Source organism: Petaurus breviceps, unplaced genomic scaffold, assembly GCF_028583685.1.
Source record: "Petaurus breviceps papuanus isolate PSGF00001 unplaced genomic scaffold, PetGlider_PUasm1.0 187, whole genome shotgun sequence".
Classification (NCBI taxonomy): domain Eukaryota; kingdom Metazoa; phylum Chordata; class Mammalia; order Diprotodontia; family Petauridae; genus Petaurus; species Petaurus breviceps.
In genome coordinates, this window is record NW_027185799.1 from 22,992,532 (window position 1) to 23,004,742 (window position 12,211).

Below are 12,211 nucleotides of genomic sequence, written 5' to 3' on the forward strand. Positions count from 1 at the left end.
GAAGTTTTCCTCACTTTGTGGCACTTTTTTTTTTTTAATTTGGCTTTTACTATGTGAATCTGGCATGGTGCTGAGAATTGCAAAAGCAATGTTATGGACTTCTATAGGCATTTGTTTTGATGGCTGCTACTAACTTTGCCTTGCAATCTAATGAGAAAAGTTGTGCTTTTAGTGGAGGCATTGAAGAATGGGGAAAAATCAGTGCTTAAAATTGCCTCTTGATAACCTGTTGTGTTCAGTTCATAGCATACACATTCTATGGACTTGTTTAGGACAAGTACAAGTTTGCTATTATCCATCCTGTCAATTCTCTATTTCACCACCACAGATTCTAGATGAATGAATCAAGTTATGGTCATTGATTGAGCAAAGCTATTTGAAAAACCAATCAATAAAATGTTTGATTTGTCATGAGCAAGGCTATGTGCTATTATCTATGTAGTGTGCAAAAAAAATTTTTTTAAATTACAAAGCCCAAGACCATTAGGGTCTTACAGTCTAGCTGAGTATAAAAAACATAATACACGCAAAGCTAAAACAGTGCAGAAATTAATCATTATGCAAGACACCGCCATAAAGAGCTATTACAAGATATTTCATGTTTATTTAATAAATAATTGGTGCTGTGAGTTTAAGGAAAATGGGCTTAAGTATATTGGCAAGAATTTATAGTAGAGTAGAACTTTATAGGGGACTGAATATTTGTAATATGAGAGAGGAGAAGATGGAATGAGTATGAGAAAAGTCATACAGTAGGAAGTACCGAGTAAGATCAGGATACAGTAGATAGATCAGCTTGATTCAGCTCTTAAATTCATGCTGGGAAGTTGTCAAAAGGGTCTGGTGGTACTATGGGAATGTACCTTACTTTTCAGAGAAAAGAATTTAGATATATCCAGTTGGGTGTCAATGTGGATTATTGAATAAATAATGAAATTTTGGAAAATGGTGTTTTAAGAATTGATCTGATAACATGTGGGTTAGATTCGGGTAAGGTTAGACAGAGATAGGAATGGAAATTCTGTAGATAGGGAGACCAGTTTTACTGAATCTTTACAATCCATGTAAATGTTGATGAGTGTTCTCACCAAAATTGTGGTAGTAGGAATTGAAAGGAAGGAACAATCTAGAGAGACATCATGAAGGAAGGCTTGATAGGACTTGGCAATTGATTAGATATTTAGTAGTGGGGAGAAAGAGAGCACAATCTGAGAACACTCGTTTTTTATATTTTGGTACAGAAGAAAATGTCAGTACTGCAATAGAGAGGTAGGGAACAGGAAGAACCAGTTTAGGTGATAAGATGAGTTGTTTTAGGTCACTTGAGTTGGACATTACAGCAGAATGTCTGAGAACAAATATTCAGCCAGCACTTGGAGATCTACAACGGAAGTCTGAGAGAGGTTGTAATTTGATAGCTACACACAAGATAATTGATTGTTAAAGCTATGTGATTAAAAGTCCATAAGGGAAGAGAATACTCAGGGAGATAATCAGCAGACTGAGAACTCGATTTTGGTGAATGCCAGTATTTACAATGTGGGAAGTGGAAGTAAAGAGGAGAGTAAGTAGACTAAAGGAAGGGAAGCTACTGCAAGGCCACAATATCCAAAAGGTCAGTAATATGGATGCACTGAATTATGTTAGGAAGAACCTGAGTAGAGTAGTAAAACATGGACCAGGTGATGAAGTCACTGAATAAAGTGCATTCTACAAAGCCCTCCTTACACAGTGGATACCATGCTATTGGCATTCCAATGGGATATCATGAAACTTGTAGTCTAGAATAGTACTTCTTAAAATGTGGGACGTGACCCAATCTAGGGGATCATGACCCACATTTTAAGAAGTGCTGAAGGAGTCATGAGTGGGAAAAGTTTAAGAAGCCCTGGTCTAGAAAATAAACTTGTAGGATCATGAACATGAACAAGTGTTGACATGATGCTAAAACCTGTTGGCTTTGTATTCATGCGATAACCTCCTTTAGCACAACCTGCAGCTCACATTTATTGAAAGCTCCTGACCTGTTTTTGTCCTTATGGCTACAATACCTAGCACAATATCTTTTTCACATGGTAGAGGCTTAATAAATGTTTGTTGAATTGAATTATTTCTTAATCACATGGAAAACCACCTTGCCATGAGCACAGATGAAAGCCAAACTCATAACACTAATTTGTGAGGAGATCTCCAGGCACTTTTTTGCCTATGCTTTCCATACCTGCAGATGATTCTAAAGCATGTGCTGAATAATCGAATGGTTCTAGGATACCTCAGTGGGGATGTGGGTCCTGATAGAATCTGTGGTTTTCTTATGTCATTTCAGGACATGATCATTTCTGGACTACAACCAGAAACTGCCTACTCCCTTACAGTGACAGCCTATACAACCAAAGGGGATGGAGCTCGTAGCAAGCCCAAATTGGTGTCTACCACTGGTGCAGGTAATGTTTTACTCTAAATTCACATGCCCTGAAACATACTGGAAGTGATCACTCAGTATGATCTTCTGGGTCATGGTAAGCTTTTGATAACCCATGTTCATTGGGACAAGGGGAGTAGTATGCAGAATTCAAATGTATCCTAGCTTTAGAGCTGCAAGGGACCTCAGAGGCCATCTGTACCAACCCCTTCATGTTACAGAGGAGGAACTGAGGCCAAGGGAGTGCAGGTGACTTGCTTAGTATCATACAGGTAGTTAGTATCTAAGGTAAGATTTGAATTTAACCTTTCCTGACTCCAATTCCAACATTTTTTCCATTGTGCCATGTTTACCCTCTGTTTTATAGTATAATAATCCTTCTGGCAAGGCTATTTTAATAATTTCAGCTCTCCCACGACCTCCAACAATCCTTTAAGTGGATCTGTTGACCTGAAGCTTAATTGACTCATTTATGTTTTATCTTCTTCCTCCCACCCCTAATCCCCTGGCTACCACTTAATAGTAATAGTAAGAGGCCTGGAATTGCCCAAAAAATCAGCAGTAGAAAGGAGAATAAAAACACTATGCTATATTGGTATCATCTGTAGGAAAGGGCAGGTACTCACTATACATAGGTATAGAGATCACCTGTGCACACAAGCATTCTGTGCGTTCTGTATCGAGTTCCCACATTGTGAACAAAGAGAAAACACAAGCCAATGTAACAGACAAATCAAAATTATCCAACAGATACCAAATAGGATGACACTAGAGGTTGCAAAAGGTTGTACTGTAGGTGTCTTTAGATACAAATCCAAGTTATGCACTTAACATATCGATTCATTTAGATAAAGGAAAAAAATAATTTTAAATGCAGCCTTTTGGGGACTTACCTGTGGGTGAAGATAAAAGGAAAAGATAAATTGTAGTAATGAATGGTCAAGATTACAGGTCTATAACCTAAGGGTTATATAATAGGTCTTAGAAAGCTGCTTCAATTTTATTTTATCCTTCCCTTTGTGCCTAAATTGAGTGCTCTGCACACACTAGGTGCTTGTTGGCTTGCTGATTGAGGAGCTAGACAGTAGCTGAGAACAAATGACCCAGGTCCGACCTGGACAATAGAATTCACAAATGCAAAAGTAACAACCATAGTTCCAGCATAAATCTTTATTTCCTTGAGTTTATAATCTTATCCTAATAATTCACTTAAGACTGAACTTTGGTACAAAGGAACACTTATGCTCTGGCATATCAATAAGATGCAGTTCATGTAAATAGGGCAAAGCTAAAGGATTTACTACATCAACAGCACATGTTAGAGAAATAACCCAAGTGATTTTCTTGCATCATCTAATTTCAGTGTGGCTCCTTTGGTGTTTCGATATTCATTCATTATATAGCAATTTTTTTTAGGACTTTGTAATATCTTTAATGGGTAGAAATTCATTCAGAACTTCAGAAGAAGAATGTTTCCAGCTTTTAATCTACAGTGGCTGAAGTGTGAAAACAGAGAGAGCTTTCAATTCAATAACCTACTCTCTTGTTTTCTTAAGATGGTCCCACTCCTCAAGCCAGGGGAATAAAAATCAGTCTTTAATTAGAACCACTTCAAAAGCAAGGACTGCCTTGCCTTGCCAAGCCACTGATGGACTCATGGAATTCCCTCACAGATGGTGAAACAACATGATAATCTGATGTGGTGGGGCAGCTAGGTGGCACAGTGAATAGAGCACCAGCCCTGGAGTCAGGAGGACCTGGGTTCGGATCCAGCCTCGGGCACTTAACACAAAAACTAGCCATGTGACCTTGGGCAAGTCACTTAACCCTAATTGCCCTACCCCCCAAAAGTGTGCCAAGTAAAATAAAGAAACCCTATTTTGGGAGAAAGAAATTAATAAGTGGACCTTATGTTACCCTTCTCCCTTTCTTACCCATTTCTGTTCTTTTTCTGCCTCTCTCTTCTTCATTTTAAAAAAGGCTTAAAACTCCTTTAACTTGTAGAAAATCTTAAAGCCACATATTTCTGCCTCTTTTCACTTCCCCCACGTGAACCTGCAAAGACTTTGGGCCCTGTTCTGGCAGCTCTCACACCACTGGAACCCCTCCCATGTTTTTCAGTGGTGCCTGTTAGTGTTTCCAATTCACTTTCTGTCCCGTGTTCTTGGCTGTGACTGAAGCACCTATTAGGGAGGGGAATGGCAGTAACAGAGCTGGCAGTGGAGGCAGAACATAACACCCCCAGCCTAGTGGGTAAGAATCAGTGGGTCAGAACCAGCTCCTTCTTATTACCAGCCCATTGCTTTAGTCTCACCACCCTCCCATCCTAGGGAAAAAATAGAAAGCCTTAGTAATAACACATACATTTTTTCTGTACCACAATACATGCACATTTCTTTTTTTAGATAAAATTTTGATTCCTTTTGTTTTAACATTGCCTCAGTTTCTCCCTGCATCCTTCATCCAAACCCCTGCCAGAGAGCCAGCCCTTTTAACAAAGAATATTTTAAAGAAGAAAAAACAAACTAGAAGAGCTTTTTTTAAATTAATCAACATATTTTAAATGGTATAATATGAACAAATATACCTACATGTACATATACATATGTATGCATATGTGGATATACACACACATATGCAAATATATGTGACATCTACATGTGCATATATGTGTGTGAACATATACATTGTGTGTAGTAATGAAAATTGTCATCCATTCATAGCTTGCCATTCTGTGTGATGCTTTTTCCATGTCCCCTTGATATTTTAGAATATCCACTCAGCATGTGTGAGGCCTTGCTCACTTTCTTGTAACACCAAGTGGTTGCAAGTGGAGGGTTCCAGATGCCCACCTATCATTCCTTAATCTAGCTGCATGATTAGACTCTCTTTTCTCTCTTGTCATGTAATCTTCAATGACGACTTATTTCTGATCTTCTTTGGGGTTCCTTGTTCCTAATATGTTTCAAAACAACTCCTGGAATATTTCTACCTCCCTAGAACTGAAGGTGAACATTATATTGGGCAGGGGAAAGAAGCATGATGGGTGTGAACAAGCTTTGCACCACTCCCCAAATAATCTTCCTAATGTACTCGTCTGAGTATATCCCTCCTGCAGAATTGGTATGAAATCTCTGGATTGTGGGACTTGAGACCCTACATAATTTGGTTCCAATTTACCTTTCCAGACATTATTCTATACTTCTTCACATGATGATGGCAATGTTGTCACTGATGACGATGGTGATAATAGCAAAATATTCATGTAGCATTTAGAAGGTTGTAAAGTGTACCTAAATTTTATTCCACATTTCAAGTAAATGGAATGATTCTTTATGCCCCATTATTATCCAGTCTCTTTCCTGTTTTTATTTCTTTACTTATGCTTCTATCCATTCCTTGAATCTCCCCCCTACTTCTGTCTGTTGCAATGCCACCCTTATTTCAGGGACCAATTCAGGTGACACAACCTCTGCAAGGTTTTCCATGACCACCTTTCCAGTAGTGAATGTGATCTCTCCCTCCACATAAATTTCTCATTGTCCTTTGCATAAGTCATTTCATTCTCCCTCCTCTCAATGACTTATGTACATCATTTCCCCTAGGTTGGATTGTAAACTCTATGATGACATGGTCTCTATAATAGTTCACTTTTTATTCCCAGAACCCAGCACAGTAGTGTGTGTTTAAGAAATGTTTGTTAGATTGAAATGATCACTTGGGAAGAAGTCATGAGGCTCTGGTTCTAATATTGGTTTAGCCGCTAACAAAATTGGACAAAGACAGCATGAAGAATTCTAGACCTAGCTGGGTGATCTTGGGCAAATCACTTAACCTCCCCCAATTAATGTCATTATTTTTATTACTAAAAAGTCAAAGTCAACAACAATGTCAATACTGAATGAAGCTCATTAATTGCAAGACACAGATTAATTCTTTTTCAGAATTTAACTGAACAGTTAACTAGTAACATACTCTACTGATTCATTGAAGAATTATTATACAGTCTCTTGGGGCATGGGGAAGAGAAAAGAAATCTCAATCCAGGGTACTTAGTTGTCAGTCCTCATTAGAATTTCACTACAAATTAGTCATGCCCTTGGACAAACATTTACAAAAAAGCCTCAATCCCACGGGAGTCTTTAAAGTTCAGGCTTCTATATGTAAAGTACTTTCCAAACCTTAACATGCTATGTAAAATAAGAGCTATCATTATCATGATTATTTCTGTAATTTCATAGAAACTTTGATTTGGTTCCAGTGTCGAAAGAGAATATTTTGCCATTGCCAATACCATTACCAATGGTAGGTAGGTAGGTGGTGTAGTGTTTAGAGCCCCAAGTCTAGAATCCAAATCCAGCCTCAGACACTCAGTAACTATGGGACTCAGAATAAGTCACTTAACTTTAGTCTGCCTCAATTTCCTCATAAAATACAGGTAATAATAGCTCCTCCTACTTCCCCAGGTTGTTGTGAGAATAAAATAAGATTTGCAAAGTGCTTTCCAAACCTTAGAGTGCTGTAGATGCTAGCTTTTATTTTTATTATTGTCATCTTATCTCACTCCTCTAATAGATAAGGAAAGTATAGAGTACTCAGAGAAAATAATTTTCCTTAAATGGCACGTATGGTTAGCTGAAGATCCAGAACTTAAATGTTCTGGATCCCCATAGGTCTTCTTGTCCAGTATTTTTTTTTCCATTGTAAAAGCAAAATTGCCACTATGGCCAAAGAGAGGATGACCTAAATTATTCTCCTTGGGTGTCATTTGGCTGGAAATAATATACTTGGTTACCATCATCTCTATGTACCACTGACTTGAGTTTTTCTTCTGTGGTTTAGATATTATTGGCTGATTCATGTAGATGAGTTTTTGTTACAATGACTAATGCCACAAGTTTCTAAACAGTGAGGGCATGTGATGAGTCTTTTATTCTTTGGCTGCTGGTGTCAGCATTTTCGGTAGCACGTATGTGACTTCTGTCTCTATTAAAGCCTATCATGAAGTTTTAGTCTGTTAAATTTGCCTGGAATGCAGCTATTTGAGCAGTGTGTATATGGTTGAAATGCTTCTAATAATTACTGCTGTATCCTTACTTATTATGGGAGAACTTCTCTGATGATAATTGACCATGTCAGTTTGAATACTTCTATCAAAGGAATAAGATAAATTAGTTTAATATTCATTGCTATCCACTATTAAATGAACTTTTTTTTGTCATGGACAGAAATACATGTCTCAGCCACTCAGAGAGTATAGGAACCATTATAATTCCATGAATTGATAGTAACTACTAACCCAGTTATCATTAGGTATCCAGAATGTCAACGTGAACCTAGTTCACTATTACTTTATATGATAAATAAAGCAAGATAATAAATCTTAAGTTATTTCCATGGACTTGGTCTACCACCATGTCTACCACATATCAGTGGGTAAATATCTTCCTTGAAACAGTCTGGCATAACCTTACCAGACTTTAAAACTTCTGTCTACTTAGTCTCTCAGGGAATTGAATTAAACTTGTTTTATCAAGCCAACGATAATAACAAAATGAAGAATGCTAGAATTGTTGCTGTGACATTTAATTTAAATATTTTAGAGACTTAGCATATCTTTGAAAAATGCAGATGGAGTAGATCTATAATTTAATTCCCAGTGAGGAGATTCCCTCTACCAATGCAGATTGGCACCTTTTCTATTATTAAAATCAGATTTTTTGTATGCCATGTATTTGCAATATGTGATATATATTTATGTGCATAATACATGTATTTTATATAAACATATATAAATAAAATATGTGCAAAGCACTTTTCAAATCTTAAAGCACCAAAAAAAATGCTAACTAGTATTATTCTGAAGACAATTAGGTGGTTTAATATATAGAACACTTGTCCAGGAGTCAGAAGAACCTGAGTTCAAATAGTGTCTCAGATACTTCCTAGCTGTATGACCCTGGGCAAGTCACTTAACCCTGTTTGCCTTACTTCATCTGTAAAATGATCTAGAGAAGGAAATGGCAAACCAGTCTAGTATCTTTGCCAAGAAAACTCCAAACAAGGTCATGGAGAGTTGACACTACTGAAAGAACACCACAACAATAGCAAAAATTATTCTAGTCATCTAGAGGCACTGAAAGATTAAGGGTCTTTTCTCGGGTCATACAGGAAGCATGTGTCAGAAGGAGTTGACCCCAGATCTTTCTTACTCCAGGACTGCCTCTCTACCACCGTGTTACCTTTCTCTATGATTTATATAAACACAATACATAAAATATACATTCACTAACTCCAAAACAAGGACTCTGCAAATCTTCAGAATGTTCTCCGTAAGTCCAACACTCAAAACAGGCAAAACCAAAAGCCTGCCATGAAAATCTCCTTCTTAATCTTACCTTAGCCTATATTCTTAACATTAGCATGGGCCTCAGGAGGCTGCTAACACCTTCCTGGGGATGAAAACCATATATCCAGCATGCAAGTTGGCTTTTAAGAGACCATGTATGTGCTGCAAGTAATGTTACCTGAATTGGGGATTTCTCAGTTTATGATAATTTAGGTTGTGGTGGTTGTTGTTTTAGCAGATTAAATTATTGCTATAAATTTGATCAGTCAATCATCATTTAGTAAACACCACCTCTGGTGCAGACACTATGCTAGGTGCTCAATTCAATTCAGTGACGGCATTCAAAATTTAATGCAAAGTATTATTAGTCTTATCTAATGTTTGTAGTGAATTCCGACAAATGTGCCTTGGACTGAGCTTACTTTTAATTATCTTGTTCTTATCTGGTTTGTTTTTAGCCATTTAGTTGCTAAAAAATTATACTTATGCAGTAGTGGTCATTATGTTAGGCAGTGAGATTACAAAGATCAAAAATGTCCCAGCCCTTACACTTGAGAGTTTTGCTATCTAACGGAGGAAATTGGTGATTCAAGGAAACAAATAAAAGTGATACAAGGAAGAAAAAGCAGAGGAAGTATTGAGAGTATTTTCAGCTAGGGGTTGGGATGGGGAATGGTACACAGGGAAGCTTCAAGGAGGAGGTACCTTTGGAGCTGAATTTTGAAAGAGGAGAAGGGCTTCAGCAAATAAATATAAGAAGTCAATGCATTCGAGGAATGATGGCCTGCATGGATATATACTCAGGGGAGGACGGGATGAGATTAGGTAACAGTTTCTTTGGTCCAGTGTGCTTAGAAAGTTGAATGCATGAAGAGGAATAGTGGAAAATTCAGCTGGAAGAGTAGGCTGAAGCCAGATTACTGATATGCTATTGTAATACAATGAATAGGAGTTAGACATTAAAAATCATACAGTGTACTTGATTTTACAGATAAGGAAACTGAGGTTCTGAAGTGTTAAAAAAAAAGAGAGAGAGGGAAACTTGATTACTATATCATTGGTTTTTCCATTGTTGTTCGTGTTCAGTTGTGTCTGACTCTTCATCACCCTTTTGGGGGGTTTCTTGGCAAAATACTGGAGTGGTTTGCTATTTCCTCTCCAGGTCATTTTACAGAACAGGAACTGAGGTAAACACAAGGTTAAGTGACTCACCCAAGATTACACAATTAATAAGAGTGTGAGGCCAGGTTTTAACTCAGAAAAATGAGTCTTGATTCCAAGCCCAGTGCTCTATCCATTGCACAACTTAGCTACTGCTCATTGGCTTTACTTATCTGGGAGTAAATACGGTTCTATATGCAAGAGGTTAAGTCTTACCACACAACATAACCCAACTGAGATCTTTGCACTCACACAGATAATAAAATTCTTGGCTATCTATGTGACTTTGGCTGTATATTTTTAAATGTGAGTTCATAGAAAGACCCTGAGACCATTCTTTACTCCTAGAAAACTGGCAGTAATTCTTACCTTCTTTCTAGGGACTACCAATCAATTTTTAAAAAATGAAAATGATCTCAAATGTGAGAGCTGTCATATGCATAAAAGTAATGTGTCATGTAAATAACTTGGTGACAGCTTGCAGAAGTTTTCTCCTTAGACTCTTTGAGGAGTTATCTTTCTCTCCTCTTGCTTATGCTTTGATTGGGTTCAGTTCAGAATGTCACAGTGGGAAGCCTACCATATTTGGAGTTAGCTGACCTAGGCTTAGACCCCAGCCTCTGCTATGTAATACCTGTCTGACCTTGGGCAAAGTCACTTAACCCTTTCTGGATCTTTGTATTCTTACCTATAAAAGGAGACCTCTAGAGTCCCTTTCAGTTCCAAGTCTGTGATCCTGTATTATATCAGTGTAAAACTCAAATAGAAACAGTACCACTAAACTATGCATGAGGATCCTTGAAAGCCACATGTTGACTTAGAAAACCATATATTAACATTACCTATGTCCTGTTATATTTTTAAATTTTTATTTAATTTATTCCCAAATACATTTTAATCTGGTTCAGCAGCACTAGGAGTGTTCACCATATTATTATTTTTTTACATTTCTGCTATATAGTACAATGAAAAACAATCCTAAGATAAACAGTTGAATTCTTCTTCATTTTACATCTACCTAATGCTGAGAGACTACTCATGCCCATTCCATACTCACTCAAGAGGCAGAAATGACTTTTGAAGTACAGTCATTTTGCAATTTAATTTTTTAATTGGAAATGAATAACTTTTAAGGCATATCTATTTTGTAGGTAATTCATGTTGGAACTATTGTCTATAAAAATCAAATGGTGAAATATATCCTGATTGTCATTCTAAAACTGAAAGAAATCAGAATTATAGCTCCCAAGGTTCAGAATAACCTGCCTCATTATTTCATTGTCTAGCTAGAATAAGAAAGAGAAAAGGTACCAGAAAATCAAAATATGGACCCCCTTTTCAGTAAGGCTGATGTAAGTTGTTTAAGGTTATGTTTATGCAGGCTTTCTTTATGAAAACCCCAAGAAGCTTTTATTGAAAAGTCTCCTTGACCCATTTTAGAGACATTGAAACTGAGGTTAATTGAGACAACATGATTTATTCATGGTTGCACAGCTAGTAAATGTTGGATCTAGAATTCAGTGTCAGACTATTTGTCCAAGACCATGTAAGGTTTCAATCTGATTATTTGGAATGGAAGAGTGAAATCACATAACATTCCTGTTTTGCTAACTTTAATATTTACCCCCATTGTTTCTTATCATTCATTTTCTCCTTTGAGTAATTTCGTTTTCACCTCAATTATCTTGTCAACCCCATTTTGTAGAATCATAGGCTACCTTTTCTTGATATAGAGGGGGAAAATGCTACTTTCTATTCACCTTGCTGTTTTAATACCTCTGTGACTGTGGGCAATTTTTTAACCTCTCTTAAGTTTAACCTTTCTTGTAGTTTATGGCAGCACAAAGACAAGCACTTTGGTCTCTTGTCTTCCCATTATACTGTAGTGCTGGAGGAAGGAACCATTACACATCTATATGCCCACTCACTCTATTTCTTCACAGACAGATCTTCTTGACCCATGTGGTGCTTGTATGTGAAATCCACATGGCACAAGACTCCCTACTTCTTCGTAGGAATGAAATACTGATATATTTGTATGGCCCATGGAGCCTATAGGTCAAAATGCCTAAAAAGAGAATATGGTTTGATAAACAGTGAAATCTACTTTGTTTCTCACTAGTTGAGAACTATGAACTCTGTGTAGTAAAAATGTTGTTTCAGTGGTTTGAGCTGAAGGGAAATTTCAAAACCATCTAGTTTAATCACCTCATTTCATAGAGGAGAAAGTTAAGCCCCAGAGAATGGCTTAAGGTTTCACAGCTAATTAAGGGACTGAG

At 37.2% G+C, this 12,211-nt stretch overlaps 1 protein-coding gene across 15 annotated transcripts in view; it reads left to right on the top strand.

Moving 5' to 3' along the window:
• PTPRD (protein tyrosine phosphatase receptor type D) overlaps window positions 1-12,211 on the top strand; it is a 2,782,277-nt gene that overhangs the window by 2,582,892 nt on the left and 187,174 nt on the right. For 11 of the 15 annotated variants that reach the window (XM_069090737.1, XM_069090735.1, XM_069090734.1 and 8 more), the window contains one exon: window positions 2,327-2,444. The exons of the other annotated variants lie outside the window; for them this stretch is intronic. In XM_069090737.1, the coding sequence (XP_068946838.1) occupies window positions 2,327-2,444 (118 nt within the window). The remainder of the gene's footprint in view (window positions 1-2,326; window positions 2,445-12,211) is intronic. 15 annotated transcript variants of the gene reach the window in all.